This window comes from Stegodyphus dumicola, chromosome 5 (genome assembly GCF_044657685.1).
Source record: "Stegodyphus dumicola isolate Sdum_Otavi_A_Nest chromosome 5, ASM4465768v1".
Lineage (NCBI taxonomy): Eukaryota > Metazoa > Arthropoda > Arachnida > Araneae > Eresidae > Stegodyphus > Stegodyphus dumicola.
The window spans coordinates 71,603,261-71,628,661 of NC_140772.1; the positions used below are offsets into that span (position 1 = coordinate 71,603,261).

The 25,401-nt window shown below is 33.6% G+C and overlaps 1 protein-coding gene across 4 annotated transcripts in view; it reads left to right on the forward strand.

The window, feature by feature from the left end:
• Positions 1–25,401, forward strand: part of LOC118203795 (serine/threonine-protein kinase Nek8-like) — a 154,665-nt gene that overhangs the window by 57,593 nt on the left and 71,671 nt on the right. For 3 of the 4 annotated variants that reach the window (XM_085816753.1, XM_085816752.1, XM_085816751.1), the window contains exons 5-11: positions 4,416–4,531; positions 6,182–6,297; positions 8,496–8,599; positions 8,755–8,874; positions 9,072–9,213; positions 9,294–9,422; positions 14,612–14,737. In XM_085816753.1, coding sequence (XP_085672879.1) covers positions 4,416–4,531; positions 6,182–6,297; positions 8,496–8,599; positions 8,755–8,874; positions 9,072–9,213; positions 9,294–9,422; positions 14,612–14,737 — 853 coding nt within the window. Of the gene's footprint in view, positions 1–4,415; positions 4,532–6,162; positions 6,298–8,495; positions 8,600–8,754; positions 8,875–9,071; positions 9,214–9,293; positions 9,423–14,611; positions 14,738–25,401 lie in introns of those variants that run through there. The other variant, XM_035376083.2, reaches the window with a different exon arrangement.

Sequence of the window (25,401 nt, forward strand, 5' to 3'; positions counted from 1 at the left end):
GATACTGCAAAAGGAACGGTAGCAAAACAGGTCTCAGAATGTCGTGAACCTACCTCTGTAAGTGTGCTTCTAATGACGACCAAAAGAGTCCGGTTATCAAGGAAAATGGTACCCCAGACCATAATTCCTGATTGAGGACCTGTGTGGCGTGCAATAGTGAAAGCAGGATTGGCATGCTGCTCTGGACGTCTCGAGACACTCCTTCGATGATTGTCACGCTACAGTTGGAAGCGGAATTCATCGCTAAAGACTATACGTCCTCAGGCAGCATCATTCCAAACTGGTCGAGCCAAGCACCACTGTAATCTAGCTCGACAGCGTGCAGGCGTGAATGGCAGGTGGTGTAACGATCGGTAGGAGCTTAGAATTCAACTCTATCAGCCGTCTGTGAATGGTCGTGGTGGACACTCGTGTGCGGGTCGCACATCTGACGGTTGATAGCGATGAATCAGACGCTGTGAAAGCTGATCTGACAATTACTCTGTCCTCCCGATCTGTTGTGGCCCTAGGTCGACCGCTACCGTCATGACACAGAAATCTGCCATTGCCCACCCATTCTTGCCAGCATCTTCTAATCGCCGCATCGCTTCAACTCATACGACGAGTGATTCTCCGATTTGACCAACCTGCTTCTTTCAATCCAATGATAGACCTCTTTCAAACTCTGACAGTTGCTCGTAATGAGCGTAATCTTGCGGAAAGGCATTTTTTCAGTCATTGAAAGCTGTCCTAAATCGCTGTGTAATAATAATAATAATAATAAAAAAAATTAGCAACAGTTCAAGAACAGTTCTTTATTATGCATCTGCTGGATGCGCAGTACCGATGTGCTGGAGATCGCACTATTCATGCATTGGACACCAAATTTTAAGTTTGATTTTAACTGTAATAGAACCATAAATTATTTATTCTCATTAACTGTGCTATAACTTGTGTATATAGTTCATCATATTGTCTATATTTTAAATTGTTTCCAAAATGAATTTAAATGTCTATTTTTATATGCTGTATTTTAAAATATATTTGATATTATATTTAAATGGTTTTTTATAATTGTGCATGAAATCATCTGCTTTGATTGAAATTTTATTATCTGGGGTTGAATATGTAATTAAAATTTTATCTATCATTAGAATGTGTCTTGTCTTTAACTGATGTTATTTGGCATCATGTGTGTACATCAGCATTCAGTTTGATGGAAATGGTATCATTACTAGATTAACTATTATGAAGGTTTTCTTGTGGAAGTGAGTTTTGAGTTAGCAATGTTGAAATCATTAAGTATGCAAACTGTAAAAAGAAAAGGAATTCATAGAATTTAAATTTTTTAATGTGCATGACAGCAGCTGAAACTAGAATAAAAAATCTGATGTGTACACCACATGACTTCCTTGTACGGGATATTAAATTATACGCATTTTTTCTTGCATTTCATTTATTGGATTGAATTAAATCTACTTCGTCGATAGCGCATAAGATGCAATAGAATAAATGCACTCTTTAAAATTCACTACCATAGCCACACTCTGACGCTAGGTTCACTTAACAGCGTTATATTTCGTTCATACTAAAACTATGTCTATGTCTTATCACTTAGTAAGAGGCAATCGACCATTAACGGCCTTTACCAATATATGATACTTGACTTTTAAATGCTTGAAGAATCGATTAAGTTGTATCCAATAATATGGAAGTACTTGTACACATGCTATGCTAGAACTCAGAGATTACTAGCGACGGAAGCTCCTGTGCGACCGTCCGTAGAATAAGTAAACTTTGAACAAATGAGGTGCTCGTGTGACGCCATCTATTAGTAGGGATCAAAAGCACTTTAGTTGATTGGAACTCTGGTTGCGCCATCTTTTGCAGGATGTATTGTAAGGCAGTTTTAAAATTTCATAAAAATTGTTCTTCTGATAAGCAATAATTGGTAAGTAAAATGATGAAAAACATAATTTGCAGTACATTGAAACGTGTCACAAGAGTAAAAACTATTTACCCACAAAGTCTACCTGCTTTGGCAAGGAACAAAGTTCATAGCGCTTTGTAATTTGATAAGTAAATCTATAAGTAAAGAAAATCAAGTAAAATCTTGGCTAAATAAGACGAAAACGAAAATACATACATTACCACCGACTATTATCGTGAATAGTGCGGGGCCTCTTGTGGCGCTGTTCAATTGTGAAATCATAATTTCCTAGTTTTTTTATGATATTCTTAGGATGACTGTCACATTTCATAAAAAGTTATGAGAAGCTTTTAGAAGTTCAGAATCCGTGGGTTTAATTTTTAAGTCATTGTGAAGAGTGCTGTTTTGTACGAACCAAGGTGCATTTGTAATTATTCGGATGGCCTTGTTTTGAATTTTTTGTATTTTTTCGCGATGAGTTCCTACAGTAGCAGCCCACGCTGGGGAATCATATTAAAACTCAGAATGCACAAAATTTATATCATTTGGATGATTATCTAATCATCGCCACATGTTGTATTCAAATACTATAATAAATCTAGAACGATGTATAAAAAAAAATTAAACAAACAAAACAAAAAAGAAACAGTTTTTCACGGACGATTCAGTATTTCTCATTCAATTAACTCAGTTCTCACTTCGCGACAAGGCAAAAATACATAAAAACTCAAAATATCTATATTAAAAATTACGAAGTAAATCTTAAACACTTGTTTCCTCGAAAAAATTCCAGAAAGGATTAAGCATGATTTAATTCGCAATAATAAATGAAGGCGTTATCTTCGTTGTTGCAAAGTTTAGTCTCTCTAGATTGGCAACAAATCTGCTATTCTGCTGTTTCAAATGTAAACAAATATGTCCATGTTATTTAAAGATTAGGCTTAACCACATTTAAACAGCTTGTTGTTTGTTGATAAGTCTACAAATATTGCTTGCAGATTTCCTAAAGGCATAAAAACCTTAACCCAAAGATAAGAACAACAGAATTCAATAATTTTTAAAGCAAAAAATGTACAATTTACAAATATATAAGAGTAAAGAAACTGAGATCACTGAGCCGGGTAACAGAGTGGATATATATATATAAATATATTTATATACGTTTGGTGCGGCCGATTGCAACCAAAATACGAGGTGCATATCGGCGTGTTATAGCAGTCCTATATACAAAATTTTAACGTTCTGAGGCTACTCGTTTTTGAGTTATGCGAGATACATACGTACGTACAAACACCACAAAAAATTCTCTACAGAATTCATTTTAAAGCAGTTTTATAATTTTTTTAGAGGAAAAGAGTATTTTATTCTTTCCTTACGTACAGATATCACGCAAAAACATTGCGGTCGATAGCGGTCAAAATGGATATTTTCGTTGAAATATGCTGCCTGAAACTTTTCGCGATTACAATACTTCCTTTTTACTTCGTACAAGGAAGTAAAAAAGTAGTCTTTGGTGCTCTTTTTAAATTATTGTTGCGTGTGTACGGGTTCGTAATAAATTGAATGCACAAGTCTGATAATATGTTAATAAAAAATATTTTTGTCAAAAGATATATTTCAGAACTGTGGAATTTTCAACAGAAATATTCATACAAGTGTTCACAGTATCACACAGATCAGTAATTACACTTCAATTAAATCAGTAGTTACACTTCAAACTACTAAGAGCGTTAAATACAACGCAATGCAAAGTGCATCTAAAGAAAAAGCTAACTCGGATATCTCACTTCACCCGGAACTAAACAACTCGCAACAACAATAACTAAGCAACGGAGAGCAGATGCTCTCTTCGGCCTTAAATAGTTTTCAACTGGCCACGACATATTTCTAGTACTTTCTGCTTCTCGAAATTACTGGAAAGCAATGCGAGGGGGGAATTATGGTTACAGCTAACATAGTGATAAATTACATTTATGCAATTTAAGTACAAATTACCATTTACTCAATGTTAAATGCACGTGCCTCTGTATTCTTATTTTTTCGGCATACATGTAACTTGCCGGTGCTCTTAAAATTTGTCTTGCGCTACATTACACGGGAAAATGCCATAATTTTAATTATAATTCTACTAAAATTACCTATGTAAATGCAAAATTCGTAACATTAGGTTTTAACAATCAATTTGATTTAAATATTGGCAATCCATGCAACAGAATATATCCTAAATTAATAGAGAAGCATTATATCTCCAAAGTAAATGTGATGAATTTAATTAACAAATAATATTTTTCAAAGTATCATTTTATTTTTTTAATTAACATCTAAAACATATTATCTTTTTATTTCAACTAGTTCTTGTTATCAGAAAGGAGTTAAAGTATGTAAGCAGGCTTTTCAGCAAATAGTATTGCTTTTGGTAGTATAATGTGGTTGTCAGTTACATAAAAGGGTTATTATCTGAAAATGAATCTTTTACTGCAGTTAATCTAATTCGTATTTTATTTAGGTCTGTTATGGAGTTATATTTTTATTCTGAAAAACTGAAAGAATTCTTAAATTCATCTCTACAAAGTCATATACAAAATTTATCTGGCTATGAAAAGATAAGAACAGTTGGCAAAGGTAAGTTCTTTCGACAACTTAATATTTCAAATACTTAAATATAGCAGAATTTTCTAATTAAGTAGGACTTAAGCTGACATATTTTTAATTTTTTTATTTATTATAAAGGGGAAGAATAATTTGTGGAAAAAACTGAATTTAAAATTGTCGTCGATAATAATTAATTTTTACTCTAAAACAATCAACATTTATTTATTTATTTATTTGAAGAAAGAAGGCTAATTTTCATGACAGAAGCAAAGTTAGCAAATATATTTATTATTATTTAAAACTTTTGACTTGATATTGTTTCCCCTTTTGAGTTGTGTGCTTTGATCGTTTGAATACTCATTTTATGATTGTATTATCTGTAGATTATAACATTTCTATTATATTATGAAAGCTCAATGATAACGTATTAGGATTGCTAAATTAAGAAACCACTTCATTCATAAGCAACTTTTAAAACATAATGAGCTCATAAGAAATGATAATTCCTTTCTGACAGAATCTGTGCAAGATCCTGAATAATCAGTCATTAGATGCCTATCACCATCGAATGTTTAGATTAGAGTATAGCATTCTCAATATAACAAGGCTGTGTTTTCCTCAGTGGCAGCAAGAATCTTTGATATCATAAGATACCATTTATATAAAATATCAAAAAGTTCAGTTTTAAGAAGGAAAATTAGTCATTCCCCCCCTTTCATTACCTATTTCTATATTCAAATGTGGCTATAAATAATTGAAGAATAATGTTGTATTAAGAGTAACTTTAATGTCAACAAATTTAAATTAAACTAAAATTATTATCAAGCTTTGCTAAAATCAGAAAGCAGTTAGTCTTTAAGTAGTTAGTTTAAAGTTTGTAGGTGAAGTAGGGAATGCTTTATAGACCTTGTGCAAACGTTTTTCTCATGGATGTTAAAAAGGGCTTAGCTAAACAGCATTATGTTCCACACTGTCAGGATTTAATATTAAGTAAAAGCCATATTGATTAATTAATTAATATGATAATCAAGCTGTAGAGACATTAGGTATTTTTTGGAAGCAGACAAGATGAAAAATTAGCAACGACTTCTCCGGGAATTGAACCACGGACCTTTGGAATACGGCCCAGCGTGCAGACCACCAAACAACGAAGGCACGCTAGGAAGGCTGGAGAAATACGTTATATACTCCCCCTTTTAAAGGGCGAATTAATCTAATAAGAATTTTAAATCTGAGTTAGGGTATTATAAAATTATTATTATATCATTAATATTTAAATGGCAGTTTTGCAGGAAAGGTGGTTACTTTTAGTATTTTAGAAGTAAAATTGCAACCCTTTTATATTATGAAACTTTAAAAGTCGATTGCATACTGTGGAAGAAAGGGATTATTACATTTAATTTTCACTTAAAATTCTTGAAGAATAAAATTGCATATAAATGTATCTTAAATTTAAAACAAAAATTTTTAAAAAAAATTAAAAATTAAAAAAAAAATGCTTGTTTGCGTTAAATTTTCATTGCCTGATATTTTTTCAATTTATTTTAATTCTAAATTGATTTAATTAATTTTCTAGTTATTACCTTAAAAATTTTTATGTTTAATAATTTAAAATTAATTTGCTAGATCTTAATTTAGTTTTATGTGTGATCTTTCCTTAGAACTTGCTTATATTGTTAGGTGCCTTCGGAACTGCTGTCTTGTATCGGAAGAAATATGATGACTCATTAGTAATTGTTAAAGAAATAAATATGCATGATTTAACGGCCAGTGAACGACAGTTGGCTATTAATGAGGTATCTTTTTTATCTATGATATATAAGCAAGAAATTATTGCTGAAAACATTAATTTTTATTCATTATTTATTTATTCTTTACAGTAAAACAAAATTCATGATCCAGGCAGCGGTATTGCTTGCAAACAGTGTTGTTACGAATAAAGAAAGTGTAACTGATACACAAATAACATATAAAATACAGAAACTGATTTAATATTTTAAATTTCTAAAGCTAAAATAGTACTTAAAATGCTTTTTTATCCATTTGTGTTGATCAATAAATAAAATTCTGAAGCCAGTAATTTCTGTCTGCACATATGGTGTATTAAAAGTAAATTATTTAATAGAAAAATTTTTTTCAGTGTAAATTCTTAGTTTTATTCAATAAGCTTTATATGCAGGGGGATTCTAAATTGTTTTTATAAATTAAGAGGGGTGATAGTACTCATCAAGATAAGCAATAATTACCATAGAACATAGGGTCGCATTCCATTCTAAGAGGCAGAAAAGAGGAATATTAGAATTCCAACCTGAAACTTGGGAGAGCGAATGAACGAGACCAAAAGTCGCGCAATCAGTTTAGTGGAAAACTCACAGAGAGTGCACAAAACGGATAAAACCGAAAATTTGGCGTTCGAGGGTTAATTCGAGCTCAGACTTTGATGGCAAACACTCAAATACGCATCTTTGGTTCGCGAGGTCTCAACCTCGAAACGATTGCAACAAGTTAATTATCTAATCAAGGGTTGAATATTATTAACTCCAATTCAAGGTAGGTTTTATAGTATCAAGGCAGCAGTTTTTTCCCACTTCGCCATCTTCTATCCTTCCTTCTGGACTTACTGTGCTGCGTTCATCTATTTGAAGAGCCCTTCTATGGGACACGAAGTTCTGACAGCCTCAACACAGCATGAACTTTTTATTCTTATCTCGACATACAGCAAAAGCTGGAGCTAGTTGATAATATTCAGCCCTTGATTAGATAATTAACTTGTTGCAATCGTTTGCGAACCAAAGATGTGTATTTGAGTGTTTGCCATCGAAGTCTGAGCTCGAACGCCAAGTTTTCGGTTTTATCCGTTTTGTGCACTTTCTGAGGTTTTCACTAAACTGATTACTCTATTTTTGGTCCCGTTCATTCGCTATCCCAACACTGTTGTGGAATTCTAATAGTCCTCTTTTCTGCCTCTCAGGATGGAATGTGACCCTATGTTCTATGGTAATTATTGGTCATCTGGATGAGTACTATCACCCCTCTTAATTTGTAAAAGCAATTTAGAATCACCCTGTATAGTATACATCAGTAACTCAATTTACTATTAACGCTTTTTTTTTTTTTTTTTTTTTCTGTACCATAAGGGGTCATTACCATTTCTAGAAATAACATTGCCATAACAGAAGCCATAGAAACGTAATTATTTGTTTTTGCTCTTCCATTTGACAATGGTATACATTTGGATTTCTGGATGTATACCATTGTCAATGCATATTATTTGAAACAATGCATACATTTGTAATAAAAAAAATAATTGTTATTTGCTAATAGTGTACGATGTAATATGTTATTTCAAATTTTACTCGTATTTCATAAACGAAACTATTGCAGTTTACAATGTAAACCACTTTTTAATGGAAAAAAAGTTTTACAGTGTGACCGAGCCTGCTGTAAATGAAAGAAAAGCATGTAAATTTAAACATTAATATCTGGCAAAATTCCATTCTAAATTGTTAGATGAAAGAGCAGAAACACAGAGAGAATTCTAGGAAAAAATATTAGCTGAATTTTATGATTTATTTTTATATTAATGAAATAAAATTTCTTTGTATCAGTAATTTCAGTACCAACTTTCTGAATTTTCAAAATGATTTTTCATATGCATTAAAATATTGAAACAATCTTGAAGAAAAGAACCTGAATTTTTCATTTCTAGGATCCTCATAAATTTATTAAACTTTTATTATGTTTTAAATATTATATGTCATTATGCTAAAGCATATTTTTAGTTAGTTATATATTGTATGAATTTGCTAGGTAAATGAAACAAATGAAATAAATGATATTACTATGTAACTGAAAATTACATATGGTATGAATTTTTATGATAATATTGTATTATATTTTGACTTCAGAGGGTTTTTTTTTTTTTTTTTTTTTTTTTTTTTTTTTTTTTTGCTATACAAACCGAAATATCCTATCCAGTTATTTTATATTATAGGTTAGTGTTCTTTCTTTATTGAATCATGAAAATATTGTGAGCTATTATGATAGCTTTGAAGAAGATGGAATTCTGATGATTGAAATGGAATATGCAGATGGAGGGTACATTTTGTTGTTTCAATATAAATTTACAAAACATTATATTATATGATTTTTTATTTTCATGGTCTTTGAAAATGCCTGAATTCTTTGGAAACTATTCATACATTTAGTTTGTTTTTGCATGAGTAAATGTTTAGAAACGACTTTTTTTCTAGGAATTTAGCCCAATATCTATCACAAATGAAAACCCCTCTTGATGAGAAAGAAATCCTGTTGTTGTTCAAACAGATTGTATCTGCTATTAAGCATATGCATGATCACAATATTCTTCACAGGTATGATAACATTATTTTTCAAGCAGAGAATATTTTATACTGTTTTTTTAAATTAATACAGATTTTTTAAAATTCATTTGAAATGCATAATATACAGTTAATTTAAAAGTCTAATGTTATATAATTAAAAAAATTGTGCTGTTAATCACACTGTAGCTGCTTTTTGATATTTTAGTATTAATCCCTGCATATTTCAGAGATCTGAAAACAGCTAATATTTTCTTGACTAAGGATGGCACTGTGAAAGTTGGTGATTTTGGAATATCTAAAATGCTGACAACCAAACAAGGTGGAGCTATGACTGTTGTGGGAACACCATATTATATTAGTCCAGAAATGGTATGTGCTTTAAATAATTAGAGTAAATATGTTTTTAAATGTTTCTTATTGAATAACTGTTCATTAAATTTTTCTTTTAGTGTGAAGGCAAATTTTATAATCAAAAATCTGATATATGGGCTCTAGGATGCATCTTATATGAAATGGCTTGCCAGCAGAAAACTTTTGAGGGTTCTAATCTTCCTGCCCTCGTAAATAAAATAGTAAAGGTAAGATTTTTATGTTTTTATAATTATATATTTAAATTTTTAATAATTAGAATCCAGAGATTAACTAATTATATTCCGTGCCTGAGGAGCTATCATATGTACATTAAAATATTTCCCAATTGGTCAATATTGGAAATGAAAAGCAAGAACTATCACCATTGGCTTTACTACAGCTTACCTCTGATACTAAAAAGGAAGATCTTCCAACATTAAACTATTAGTTTTTATAATAATAAAAAAAGTGGATCTACTCATCTACAGAGGGTGTTTACACATTTTTAGACGATTTTGGAGCTGTTTAATTTAAGTTTATAATATGAAGAGTATTGTTTTTAATGCTCGATCATTTTGATTCGATGCCTTTTTTTCTAGACCATAAATCTGCATCATCCGTGATAGAAGGCCTTTATGTAAAATTTTCAGGGGTATTGATTTCCATTCCTCTTCCACTAGTTTCCAGAGTCCATCAAATGTTGTGGGTTTGCGCTTAGAAAGAGCTCTTTTCAAGAGACCAGAGTCTCAATGGTCCATAGATGAAACGCCAGGGGACTTTGCACGAAAACGTTGAAAAGCTATTTATGCAATACGTGAATCACTCTTCAATGTTTCAAGGAATGCAGTGGTATTTTTCAAAATATGAGTTGTTCCTTTGACTTTGGTGAAGTTTCACTCTTTGAAAGTCGTTGGGATAAAGAAATGAAATTTCTTTTGAAAATATCGGACATAAAACTTTCTCTTGATAGTAGGTTGAGTTTATTTTAACATTTTTTCCGACTCTTCTTATTTTCAATTTCCTATTGCAAGAGAATCCTGTAACAATTATAAACCCCTTGTTCATAGTTTCTTTGCATTGATTGAGCCAGGTTTGTACATCTTTACTTCTTTGTACGAAGTAAATCTCTTGAATCCATTTGAATGATTTTTGACCGCTCTCGAATCTATTTGAATGATTTTTTTGCGTGGCATCTGTAGTACGGACAGAGTAAAGGATTTTTTTTTCCAAAACGGATTGTAAAATGGATTCAGAAAAAAAAATTCGTGACGTCTTTACGTACTTACATATGTATGCATCTGGCATAACTCCAAAAAAAAAAAAAAAAAAAAAAGAGTAGCCGTAGAACGTTGAAATTTTGTATATGGGACTGTTTTAACAAGTAGTTGTACACGTCACTTTTTTTCTTGCAACTGAGCGCACCAAACACACATATATATATATATATTATGGTAAATGTGGTTAATCAGGTGATTTTGCACAATCATCACTAAATTTGGGTAAATGTGATAAATTGTTGGAATATTTTTGAGATTTACCGGTTGTTTATAAAATGCCCAACTGGAGATTTTTTAGGTAATGGGGAATATAGGGAAAATCGATAACTTTAACAAGATTCGTTCAGTTTGCACAGCGGCGTGGCTACTGTCATGACGTATACCACTGCTAAGCAACGCGAGTTCGCCAAATTTTCGTTATTGCCCGTCTTTGTCGATGACGGATGCACTAGTCTGTGCATAGATTGACGACATAGGTAGGATTGAGATTTCAATAGTATTTCTAATATTGTTCCTGCTAGACGGTTTTTCGCCACGTATTTTATAAAATATTGAATAATGGCCGATATGCTTGAACGCCTTAATTACAAGTCAGTTAATGTTATGAACACTAAGAAAGCAAGCAGCGATTTTTAATGAAGGAAAGATATGACGACTTGTGAATAATTGTGAAAACAAATGTAGTGGGAAAAAACCGGAAGATTATCAAACATGAAAAAGATACGACTTAATGAAAGTAGGCAATGTTGAAGAACATATCTTTCTCGTAAGTGAAGACAGCTCCAGTGTTGGATTTTATGTATACTTTGAAGAACTCTTTTTTAACGTAATTCATGAGGCACATTTATCAATAGGCCATGATGTTAAAAACAGAATGTTAAAAGAACTTAAAAAATGACTAAAGTATTACTTCCGAAACAGTGAGGATTTTACTTAAATTTGTGTGAAAGTTGTCAAAAGAAATCAAAAGTACCCAAGAAAGGACTTCTTGTTCGGCCAGTGGTTTTTCAAGTGATGAATTCAAGATACCAGGTAGACCTAATTGAAATGCAGTCGCAACCAGATAAAGATTTCATATTTATATTTGTCTATCAAAACCACTTAATGAAGTTCGCATAGTTGCGTGCTCTAAAAAAGGAAACGTGCATAAGAACTTGCATATAATTTAATTGCTATTTTTATTATATTTGGAGCCCACAGTGTACTTCAAAGTGACAACGGTCGTGAGTTCAGTAATCAGATCGTGAAAGAAGCTAACTTAATGTGGCCGGATCTGAAAACTGGGCACGGAAAACCTAGGCACAACCAGACTCAAGGTTTGGTCAAGCGTGCAAACCAGGATGTTGAAAATACGCTAAGTTCTTGATTGGAAAGCAAAAAAATTAGTAAATATTATATAGGTCCGAAGGTTTACGCTTTGCTCAACTTATGAAAAGAGAGCATTTCATGAAGGCATTAAGTATACTCTTTATGAAGCAATGTTAGGAACGCCGGTCAAAGCAGAAACATCTTTCCTGAATGACTCTATTCGACATCTTAAAACGGAAGAAGAGCTTCAGGCTTAAGTCGAAATAGTTAATTATGCTTCTGATAACACCAATAACGAAACAGAAGATGATTATAATGCGGAAAATAATAATGCATTGGTAAATGATTTTCCACCTGCAGTTAACTTTGTGATTCAGCGTAAATTTGTAACTTTGTGAAGCAGCGGCTCTTTTTATCCAAACAGATATTTTAAGCAGGCAAAAACAAGTTAGAAAACATAGAATAAGTGCTAAGAAAGTGTAGAATCACAGGCAATAAAGATCTAAGTGACAGTGACCAATGTATTTGTGGCAATACTGGTGACCCAGATCACTATCTGTTTGACTGCTCGCACACAGGGAATTCACATTTAAAAAGACCAACTGCAATCGATATGCCGGCAAGTTCAAGAACACAATTAAGAATAAATATGCGCTCAGCCGCATTAGAGACTGCACTACCATTGCTAAAAGCACTGCTGACAGCCTGGAGTGACTTCTTTCCTTGGACACCGTGCCGTCAGCAGCCCGCACTGTACATATATTAATTTACTGAATATCTCGTGTTTTTTTTTTTTTTTCTTTCTGTTTTTAATTATATTTAGTATTAGGATTAATGCAGAATTCATTTAATGTATTCCACAATTTGTAATGTATTTGATCATCTTTACATCTGTACCTGATTATTATAGCACATCTTTAATATAACTGTATGCCTAACATGTACCATAATAGTGAAAAGCGTTCGGCTTAGTTTCAGCAGTCCACAGCATGCACCTCCTTTCCATGTTCTGGTCCTTATTTCAATGTTCCTCGTTTCGTGGCCAATCCCCGGAGGACACAGTACTAAGCTCCTTATTTATATTTATTCATATATTTATTTTTAATTCCATCGACGGGATCCAACAGGCTGGAAAGCACCTAATCCAGTGTGCCAGCTGTTCCGTCGATGGCGAAAAGAAAAAAGGCAATAAAGATGTTGAGAGTTTAAAACCTTAAATTTTCTTCTGGTAATGTTGGTGATACTGTGAAACTACGAGTACCAGATGTATGCAGAGCTAGAAGGGATCCAGGAAATTTATTAGAAAATATTAGAAGTTCAAAACGGAGAGTTTTATCTGTTAGGAGCAAATTAAGGAAACCTTTCACAGTGGTAGAAATTACTTCAGAGAAGAAAATTTATTTTGCTTATCGATGTTCCAGATCTAGCAATATCACTTCGAGTATGTGTTGGAAAATCATCTTGTTCTAGAGATCAGGGATATCAGCGATGTTTTTGCAAGGGACACTGCAAGTGTGATAAGTGCAAATGTAAAAAAAATCAGGCAAACTTTGTAATTCTAAATGTCATAACAGTCCAATAAATGTCTAAATAAGTAAACTTACAAGTAAATGTAAGTAAACGCTTTTTGTCTCTAGAATATGGGTTTAGTTTGATTTTGATACGGAGCTGTTTTGTATAAGTTCTAATAATAAATTGTTTTCTTTATTAAGGTCAAGCTATCTACAATTACCAACTATTATTTAATGGAAAGTTCTGTTTTGTTTAGATAAAAATTAATTATTTACTGAAATAACAAGCATGGCTTTATTTTATTTTTAACAGTTTTGATCATTTTATATTTTTCAATACTTTTATGACATATATTATATAACTTATGCTATTATCTAATATATTTTTTCTAAGATAAGTGATAAAAGTAAAGTACAAAAGCACCACTTTAATTTAATTTTTTAATTGAAATATTATTGCAAGTTTAAATAGCCATCATGAAGTTCTGATTCTTAACAATGAATTTTTTAGCGTTATTTGAAACTATTCATTTTTTGGAACCAAACTTTGGAAAAGCTGGCTACTTCACAAAATGACCCGAATTTATAACATCCCTATTGCCAGTCGGGGATTATATAAATAAACGGATAAATTTGATAAATACTTAATAATATCACATGTAACAATAGAACACACACAATAGAAAAACAAAATAAAGGATTCGTTATTCATTTTACTGGCCAAACGTGTCGCAAGATATAGAAGAATATTGTAGAACTTGTTATAAAGTAGAGAAAGAACCAGCGATCGTACACCCAATAACTTCAATTCAGAGACTTGAATTTTCGTTTGACACAATAAACATTAATATCACCGGTCCAACTGAACCTCCATCAGCTCATAAGCACAAATATGTACTCTGTTTAGTCGACCAACATTCCAAGTGGCCAGAAGTAGTCCCTTTCAGAACAATTAAGGCAAAATTAATATACGGTGCATCATTAATAGAAATCTTTATGAGAACGGGCATACCCGGGTGATCAGCACACGCGGCGCGTATTCGAGAGGTCCGGAGTTCAAGTCCCGGCGATGGCATTGCTATGAAAAGCTATTTCTAATAAAAGTAGTTTATCTTATGAAATAAATGTTAAACTGTATATCTTACACGACATTTCACATTTTCTGTATAATTATGTATAAACTAAATTATTGATCGTAGGAATAAAATTTGTTTATCTTGCAATTAAAAATTAAATATCCTGAAGTGTATATATTATGACAAAATAATAGATAAATATATTAGTATGTTATGCTTTTAAATAATGTTCTTATTTTAACAGGGTCAATTTGCCCCAGTTAAAGGAAATTACTCACCTGGATTCAAACAACTTATTCGAGACCTTCTTCAACGAGATCCAGATATGCGACCAACTGCTACAGAAATCCTTGAAATCCGTTTACCTGCTGTAAGTTTATATTTCTACCATATTTTCAAATGCTGTCCAGACGGAAAGTGGTTTGACTTTATCTGCCGTACCGAAGGGCCCGGGCTCAAATCCTGGAGGAGACATGGATGTAAATTGTCTGTCTCTTCATAGCAGGCAACGGTGGTCGACTATTAGGTGCCTCCATAATAATATAACTACTGCTTCTAGTGGCGAAAGTACTGAAATGGCTAGTGATTACCATTTAATATATATATATATATATATTCTTTTTTTTTTTTTTTCAAATAAAAGAAATGCGATATGTTATCCTACAAATTTTATCCATGTAAATTTTTCATTTTGTTTAAAATTTCTGAATTTTAGAAGAAATATTGCTTAATTGGAATGGTTGTGTACTTGAGAAAAAAAATTAATTAATCTGCATTTAATTTGGAGTTTTATAGTTTATTTGGGAAGCAAGCAATCTAATGGGATTGTTGTAAAACTCCAAATTCAAGAACAGCTTTCTGCCAGGAGTATGTTCTTTTTTATAGTAAGAAAAGTTATAAAATTTAAAGGCAAATAACCTAACAACAATATTAATGATGTCAAGTTTAAACAATGCTCGCCAAGTTCTTGGAAAACAAAGATCTTCACTGCACTTCAATTAAATAACTGTTTAATAAAGTCAAGAATTTCAAAACAATTTCATTTGCGATTTTTCTTTCAATATTGCAGGACATGTTACTAATTCTTCTGGAATATTGTCATCGAATACCGGAACCTTCAAATTTTTCTTTTTTGCTTCTTTCCCACGCATAATTGTCACTATTTCACAGTAAGCAGGTAAAATGAGAGTTTCTGCTACCTTGTGTGGCTTTAATTTTAATGCTACTAACTCAGAAATTTTATACGCAAATTGTCTTCTTTGTTTACCTTGAGTTTCCAAAAACGCCTTTTTAAGTATTCTTAATTTTTAATGAAGCATTATTATGTTCGGTTAAAAAATAATGCATTAATTTTAGCGGGCACCATCGCACTTTTGGCACATTTCTTTCCACATACAGTGCAGAGAAAAGTTGGACAATCTGTATTTTCTGTCAAAGAAATCCGGATTTTAAGTATTCTTCGTCGTACAATCCATTGACATTTCGAGTAAATTTCACATTTTTAACCTCTTTTGCACCATCTACAAATCTATGAGTGCTAGCGGTAGTCTCATCAGTCAAGACGAGATTTCTTTATGATGAAATTATCCACTACATGTAATAAAAATATTTATGAAAAATATAAATTAATTGATATGGTGCAAGACTTACGTAAATTTATTTAATTCAAAAATTCGATTTGATACTGTTACTAAAAAGCAGAGAAATAAACTAGGTTCAGTGTTCAGAATTTAGTTGTGAACTGTGCACGCTAATCAATGTATAATATTTTTGAACAGTTACGTTAGTTGGTCTGATTCCCGTATTTTAATGAAGCTGTAAGGATCTTAAGTTTTACTAACGTTTATTTTATTTTAAATCTTTACTATCACTTCTTATTTTCTACTTCCGGCCAGAATTATAAGCGTTAACGTATTTATGCAAAGTTTGTCTGGCGAACGCCAAGTACTTAAGTTGTGGCTTTTTGCCAAGCGAAAGAGAGGAAGCAGTTAGTCGAAGCAGGCCGCTTACCTTAGAAGTTTTACTCAGTTGCTGGTTGCCTTCCAGGCCAGAGGTTTAATCCTCTTGATAACTTTAAACGTATTGTAGTGTTCACAGTTCTCTGTACTACATACGGCTTCCTGTTAATATAAGGCCAATCTTCCACGTTTATTATTTTAAAGTTAAATTAGAGTTTAGTTTTATTTTTATATTTTTACGTTTAGACCACAAGTAGTGGGTCTGTGTATTCCGAAGTACGGAAGTTATTGTAAATAGAAAAAAATAAAGGGTTTTGTATACCCTTCTTGTGTATCCTGTCTACTTCCCACAGTTATTGAACATAGCTTTAGTAAGCTTTCTGTTCCGAGTCAGGTCCTTGCATGTTCCCGAAGAAAGTAAGACGGAACATTGAACCTGACAAAGCAGCAAAGCAATATAATACGTATAAAATATAATTTATTCCACGTGTTTCCTAATTCATGCCGGGAGCACTGTAGCAGCCACTCGCCAGAAAAACTGCTGAGGGGAGAGAGTAGTTTGCGACGTGAAACATACACATCATGTGTGTCCATTTCCGACTGGCTGATGCGGCACATCTCTCGCTCGCATGATGAAATACCTCCAGTGACGAAGTCAGGATTACAGATGGTGGTAAGTATTTACAATACGTAACAGAAAATGGTGATGTAATGAAAAATTAATTAAATACAGAAAATAAGGTACAGTGTAATAAAGATATATACATCGCAACAGGTGCAGTAGGAACATATGCGTAGTACAAAACGTTAAATATAGTATAAATTTGTACTCAAGGGAAGGTAGTCTGCGACTAAATGCTTTGGAAAATGGATCTTACGCCCACTCTTAAAGGTAGATGTTTAATTAAAGCATTTTGGGAAGGTAGCTGAAACCGGAAGAGGTAAAGCCGGAAAATGATTGATGTCATCTGGCAAGTTGGAAGTAGGTTTTATACGATCAATTGAAATTGTAGTATGTTTTCCGTTTACATCATTATTAAAATTCTTATCATTTCTGTCAACGACTAAATGAAGTCTAGTATAATGTGGTGTCAGTGGAGGATTAACTTTGCCAGATCTTAAAAGTTATATGAGGATAAGTTTTTAATGAAGGATTGATGAAAATTTTAGGACTACCGTGTAGGACAGTAGAAATAAGATTTAAAGACTTCATTGTTTGAAGTAAACTGTTGACGTGTGCGGAAATGAAGGTATGGTATATGGCATCACCGGTTACTAGATCGGAAGGTAATCTTAATGTTGTGCCATAAACAAGTTGAGCAGACGTTGCTTTGACATCGTCCTTAATGGTTGAGCGTATCCCTAAGAGGACAAGTGGAAGAGTTTTAGTCCATTGCGCTATATTATGTGCTTTAAGGGATGTTTTAAGATGCCAATGGAAGCGTTCGATAATTCCATTTGACTGGGGGTGATATGCAGAGGTTCGAATCCAGTTGCTCCGAAGCGTGCGTGTAAGTTATCTAAAAAGATTTAGATTGAAATTTTTTACCCTGGACAGATGTAAGTGTGACTGGGCATCCAAATCTGAATATCCAGCCATATACTATGGCAGGCACGAGCATGTCGCAGTCATGTCGGTTGTTGGAATAATTTCCAGCCAATCATTCAAACGGTCTATGATAGTCATGCAAAACTGTTTCCCGTCAGATGAAGGGAGAGGGCTTATAAAATTTGAAAGGTATGTGGGCAGAACGAGCATCAGGTTCAGTAAATGTACCAATAGGAGATTTGGTGTATTTAGCGATTTTAGCTCTTTGACATTTATCACCGCTGCGCACAAAGGATTTTATTTCTTTTCGCATGATAGGCCATACAAAACGTGTAGCGATTAAATCGAGGGAGGCTGAGGTACCGGGATGTCAGAAAAAATGTAGGGTTTTGAAAACTGCTAATCTCATGACCTGGGGATCAAAAGGATGGGGATGTTATGGGGACTTGTCATAGTACAGTTGAATATCCTCAAGACGAAAATAGTGTTTCTCTAATTTTAAAGAGGACGTATTACACGCTGAAAGTTGTTGAAGCTCTTCATCGTTTGACTGCGCAGCAGCGAATTTTTGAAAATTGAGCGTAGTAGATAAACTATCGTCTATCTCAATTCGGGATACTCCATCGGCGATAATGTCATTAGATCCTTAATATTAGTGGTAAACTGGGAGACAAAATCCAAATGGCGTTATTGGCGAGGACTGCAATGTCAGCATGTTGCTGAAATGCAAATTTAAGGGGTTTCTGATCGGTAATTTAGTACTATCAGGATATTGTAACAATAATTTACCAAGTATATTATTAACACAAGATGATTTTACAGAAAAAATGTTACAGGTATGTAATTTGGCAGGTACTTAAAAATTTGTTGTTAAATCAATTAGACACTTATTACGTAAATCAGAAAACGGAAAGAAAAAATAAATCTTAAATCAAAATAACAGTAATTGTTTTATGACCATAAACATTTATGGATGTTCCATAAGCACAACAAAACGTTTGGTGCACTGGTGCCTTCAATTCAGATTTATTGGCAACAATTTAACTGGCATCACGTCTTCAATCTACTAGAAAACACCTACCTGTAGATCTGTCTATGATGAAAAGGCGACGCGATATGTGTGTGTGTGTGGGGAAAGAGTCAGTCACCTCTGCTCTTCCTTCGTCAAATTTACCTTGCGTAGGAACACGACGAAAAACCTTTTTTTTTTTTTTTTCGTTGTTCTTGAAATTTCGATGATACCATCAAAACATGCTGTCACGCGACTTGGAGCGTTTGCGACCAGAAAAATATAAGATGAACTCCTTGAGCGTCAAAATTCAGAAATTTCTTCCCTAAGAGCTTTGATTTCCTGACGGAAAAGAACCGGAGAGGAATAGCTGGCATTTTCCAGAGAAGTGTCTTTGTTAGAGAAGATCGTAGAAATGTTCGTGTTGCTATAGCCAAAATTCGGCCAGGTACTTCTGCCGCTTTATCAGAAGTAATAGGAGACAGCGAGGATAATATAGTTTGGACAGGAACAGGCATCGCTTTATTAAATAGAAATAAGAATGAGTCCTCGATATTGGGATTCTCTGCTCGATGCTTCATAATGCTGGGCTTCCAGTGGCCGAGGCTTTCATCTGCTAGTAGCCAACAAATTTCTTGAGTCTATTTCAGAACATCTTTCGATAATTTTTCGTTTCAGATCCTGATGTGGGTTGATTTGATCAGGCTGAATGATGATATCGCGAACAACAGTGGCTATATTAGGTGACCAGCGAGACACAACATAGCTGAAATTAGTATTTTATTCAGATATCGGTGTAGGATTTGCTAATTCGAACGTCGATTCCAACATGGGAAATCAAAGAGATGGATCAGCGTGGATAAAACGTGGATTCACCACAGCGGAAATTTCGGAATTAGGTATTGTCCAGGTGGAACACTCACCAGCGGTAAGAACAAAAACCGAAAGTGTCTGTTATTGTAAAAAATTTCAAGTCCGAAAGTGCGTAACCGAGGTCGCATTAGCTGATACGAATCCTGTATTTTAATGAAGCAGCTTGGAACAGCATTAAGCATAAAAATATAATACCTCATACAGAGACGTTATTCGTGCCGGGAGCGCTGTAGCAGCCTTTCTGTCAGCGGGACTCGCCCCCCTCCCCCCCCAAAAAAAAACTTCTGAGGGAAGAGAGAGAAATTTGTGACATAAAAACATGCACACCGTGTGCGCCTTTTGATGACTGGCTAATGCGGGGCTACTCCGCTCGTATGAATAAAATCCTACGGTGGAAAATTGAAAATGAATTTGTTTACCGGAGGCAAGAAAGTTCTGTTTGGTGGAATTGTACGGCACTGTAAACTCCGAAAAGCAGAATCGAGTCTTGCATATTCAACTCTTTCATACAGTTATTTTCCTTAACAAACCCGGTTCCTTGAACCGTTTTGATTTCATGATTTCCCTGCGTCCAACACTTGCTCTCTCGGACATCAACGAAAGGACCCGTCTCTTGACAATGATTGAAAAGTAACTCCGCTGACGCTAAGTAATGATTGACGAGTGGTAGCTTAATTTTTCTGTATCAATTGGTCTAGTATGTGATGTCATTTTTCATAGTTGTGTAGGTAATAAAGTTTTTGAAGCCACATATACAACTAAAAAGTCTAATTGTCATTCGCGCTTATTAATTACACGTCTATACAGAAATTATTTTACATCGTATTGATTTTTCTTTTGCAATAATTTTTAATTGTGTATTTAATTTTTTATCGCGAAACACTTGAAAGGGTTCACTGAGCATTAATGTTCCGCGGACCACGGGCTGGGAACAATGGGCCTAGAGTACCAAAAACTCCTATCCAGAGTAGACTAGAAGAGAAACACGCTAATGTGACAATCAGAATCGTAAAAACAACCTTGTATTTAGCGTAAGTATAATGAAACACTCAATCGATTTCGAGGGCAGCTAAAGGTAAAGGTCCCTCCTCATCAGGAGAAAGAAATACCTAGAAATAAGAAAATAAAGGAGAAAGAGTCTCAGAAACACGTGGTACTTATCAGCACCGCACGTGGTTATAACTGGATTTTTAATCAGAGTTGCACTGGCCGCCTACTTTTACTGAGCCAGGCTATCTGATCAAGCATAAAGGACAAGAAAAATTAGCGAAGTTAAAATAGGGAGCGAGGGGCAAATGCACCTTCACGCTCAAAATCTGAACTTCAAATAAAGGAAAGTAACCAATGAACGGATTTTTATACCCTCTGGTAGTACCAAACGCGATTAGGTAACGCCATCTATCGGCAAAAATAACTGAATTAAGTTAGTAGAATTTTAAAGGCATTAGAAAGGACTGGATTGGACTTCAAATCATTAACTAAATCTGCTAAATCTTTGTGAATGTGAAAAGCCTCAAGAAAATCCAACTCACCTATGGATGAAGCCTTTTGGATAATTTTTGCAGACCCAAAGTCAAAATTATGGTTAAATGTCCAACTATGATACGCTATTGAAGACTTGTTAATTTCGCCTTTTCTGACATAAGATTCATGTTCCTTGATACGAAACTTCAACGCTTTTTTTGTTTGGCCAATATATCTTAAACTACACTGACACAATATACTATAAATTCCCCAAGAATTGAAGACAGAAACGCAATCTTTTAGAATCAAAGGGTGAATTTTATTAATAGGGGAGAAACCGACTTTATTTTTCTTCTTTCTATGTATTTCTTTCTCCTGATGAGGAGGGACCTTTAGCTGCCCTCGAAATCGATTGAGTGTTTCAATATACTTACGCTAAATACAAGGTTGTTTTTACGATTCCTATCCAGAGGTTGGTAATAGGCAGGACTTAGAAGAGAACCTGAGTGGTAGAGGAAAAGGGATGAGAGACCTATAATGCCATCCCTAGAGTGTTCTTGAAAAGTGGGACAGAAATTCTTTCATTCGGTCACCTCTGTGGCTAAATGACAGATAGATATGGGTCATTACAGAAGCCATTTTGAGGGAGGTTAAAAATTTTGCACATAGACAATCAGAAAATTTTTACTGTTTTAGAAATTCGTTATTTTGTTTTACACAGACTATAAACAAATTTTGATTTTTGTGTTTAAAGAACTTTCCTGATTTAGTGCTAAAATTGTTTTAAAACAATTCACTACTTCATTTTGTGAAATTTTTGAACTGGGTGTAAATGTCTAGGTAAATGTATTTAAAGTCGTATAACCATGTTTCTCAGGCACCCTATGAAACGTCATCACTGATTTTATTTTATTTCAAAATGAGCGGATTTGACTAATTTATGAATAGCAGCCACATTTAAAAATTTCATTACGTGCACTGAAGGAAAATTAACACTGAAATGTAGAAAAGTATATCTAGAAGCGGAAGATCTTCAGAATATTTTGTTCCTTGAGAAAGATGTTATTATTCGAAATACATTTCTTTCCTACCTTCCCTTCCTCTCCGAGCTGTAATAAGTTCCAATTAAAATTGAATTTTCTGTTTACATAATTGAAAATTTTTATCTTATATTTACAAAAGAAAAATAAAAACTGTCTTATTTTCATGCAGAATGCATTAAATTGTTGTTTTATTTTTCTACAAAAATAGTTTAATGTCTAAATTAATATTAAGCTAATCAAGGATTTAATTTAAAATTGATTTGAGTCTTTAATCAATTTTAAATTAAATCCTTGATTAGCTTAATAGGAATGATTCTGAAATTAACTTTGCCTGTTTAAAGTGTAAGTGTATGTAAGAATGTACAGAAGTTAATTTCACTCTTACCATTTTTAACATTCATAAAACAAAAAATTCACAGAATTATATGTAATACATGTATGCAAAATTAAATTTTTTTAAAATTAAAATTTTTAAATTTGGTAAAATAAACGTTTCATATTAAAAGTTATTTTTAGTCCAAAGGGGCAATTAGCCCAGAGGGAGTATTAATTTCGTTTTGGCATTTTGCGTTGATTCACTATAAATGTCGGTTCACTTTTCAAATTGTTGCTACCAAATGTTAGAGCTATGCATTATATTTAAAGAAATTAAATAATGAAGAATCTGCATGAATGTACGTATGCTTCTCGCATTGTCAAAAAAAAAAAAAAAAAAAAAGTACAAAGAGACATCAAATTTTGAATAACGTAATCCTCCATCGAATATGGGCATCTGGAAGCCCAAATTTGGAATTTGTTTTATCATCTATTTCATATTTTTGATTAACATACTCAACGATTTCAAACCGAGCAGTGGCAACACTGTACGAGAAAAAAAAAAAAAAAAAAAAAAAAAAACATTTTTATCTCCAGCGCGCGAGAGCGTGTATCGGAAATTCTGAAGATATACTCATTTTTAAATTATTTTGCGATATTGCTGTTGGACTGAATTTTATGGTGTAAGTGCAGTGCGAAGAACATGCTATTTAATAAATAAAGGTAACAGACAAAACGTTAAGAAAACGACCCTTTGGGCATAATGTAAAATCTAAAAGCTTTCAGATCTTTTAGCCCAAAGGGCGTTGGCTGAGATGGGCTATTAATTTCATTTTGGCATTTTGTGTTGAAAACATCGGTTCACTTTTCAGATTGTTGCCACCAAATATTAGAACCCTCCATTATATTTAAAGAAATTAAATAATGAAGGATCTGCATGAATGTATGTATGTTTCTCCTGCTGCGAAAAACAACAGTACCTAAAGACATCAAATTTTCAGTAAGTTGTCCTCCACTAGAATAGGGGCATCTGGAAGCCCGAACTTAGAATTTGTTTTATTATCTATTTCATATTTTGTAAAACGTAAACGAATTTTTGGTTAAGAAACTCAACGATTTCCAATGGCAACACTGCGCGGGGGGGGGACATTTTTATCTCTAGCGCGGAGATTGTGTATCGGAAATTCTAAAGATATGCTCTTTTTAAAATTATTTTGCGATATTGCTGTTGAATGGAATTTTATGGTTTAAGTGCGAAGGACATGATATTTAATAAACGGTCGCGGACACTTTTAGCCGACGGGACAATAAAACGGCACCAGTTAGCCGACACGGACACTTAGCCGACAGGACATTTAGCCGACACGGACACTTAGCCGACAGGACATTTAGCCGGCATGGACAGTTAGTCGACAGGACATTTAGCCTACACGGACAGTTAGCCGACAGGACATTTAACCGACACACAGAATTCGCTGTCAGAGCATTTAGCTACGGGACAGTTAACTGTCAAGACATTTTGTCAACAGGACAATAAGCCGACAGTGATGTTTAGCTGACGCGTACCCAATAATTATTTAAATTTACAATCAATTACAAAATTTCTCGACTTCTCCGTAAGTTCAATATCTAAGTTATTTTTTTCACCTATCAGTAAAATTCAGTTTTCGATTCTTGAAGATCTCATACGTGCTTTTAATTATTGCGTTAATTTAGTATTGTTTGATATGTATCGTGCTGTTTGGTGTAGATTGGCCAAATTGAAAAAGCGCTGAAATTTCTCGTCAGAGAATATGAATTAAATTTCGAAAGGAAAAAAGAATTTTTTTAGCTAAGTACGACGGTCACTTAATCCCATTTTAACATGGGATCTTCAAAAATTATCCGTAACGTTTCTTCATTTAATCAAATGGGTTCTTTTGAACACTTTCACACGATTAATAATTTCCCTTGTTTACTTAATGATAATAATTTTCCAATCTTGCTCTTCCAAATGCTTTCAAATTTGAAATATCTTTACATTTCATTAATATTTTATTCATCACATCATGTTACAGTCTTTCCCTTACAAAATCGTTTGGCTCCGTCCGCTAATGAAATTTCCTTTCCCTGTCCTATGAAGCGACGCAGTCGCACATGTAAGTATCCAGCCATTGCCTTACCCTATATATAGCAAGTGAAATTACTGAGCATAACCTTTTCCTGTGCTAGCACTAAGTTCAGGAGATTTGAATGCGAAGCATTCAGATACCATTTTATCGAAGTAGGAGGTGATGAGCAATTATATTCGTAGGGAGCAATTATAGTGATTTGGCGGATACTATATAGGCATAACTTGCTTGTAGGAATATCGTGCGAGAATCCGCAGTAAGGTAGGATCATTCATTTCGCGTTACGAAGCGCAGTTACTGGAGAGACATCGTAGACTAGACTGAACTGGCTGCTGTCCTCAGCGTAGTAGGAGTAGACCGTTCTGAAAAATCTGAATAATGCAATAAAAGTTATTGTTATGAAAAACGATATGTAGTTTAGTTAGGTATTCAGTAACTGTGCGGTAGTGGTCTGAGTCATAAACTCTTATGGTCAGTGTACCTCCACTTAGATTTCCACGATATTTTTTTATATTTAATTGCTTTTCAAAATCTTCTTTCATCTTATCCCAATCGTCCGTGAAGTCTGCTAACACTATAGGGGGAATGTGTCCTTCCTTTTTTTTTTTGGTTGTAATAAATTCACCTTCCTCTGCTTCCATAGTGTCTTCAGGGTTTAGTTCCTCGAATTTACTTTTTTTGAGCTTGTTTTTCTATTTCGGAATTTGATAGA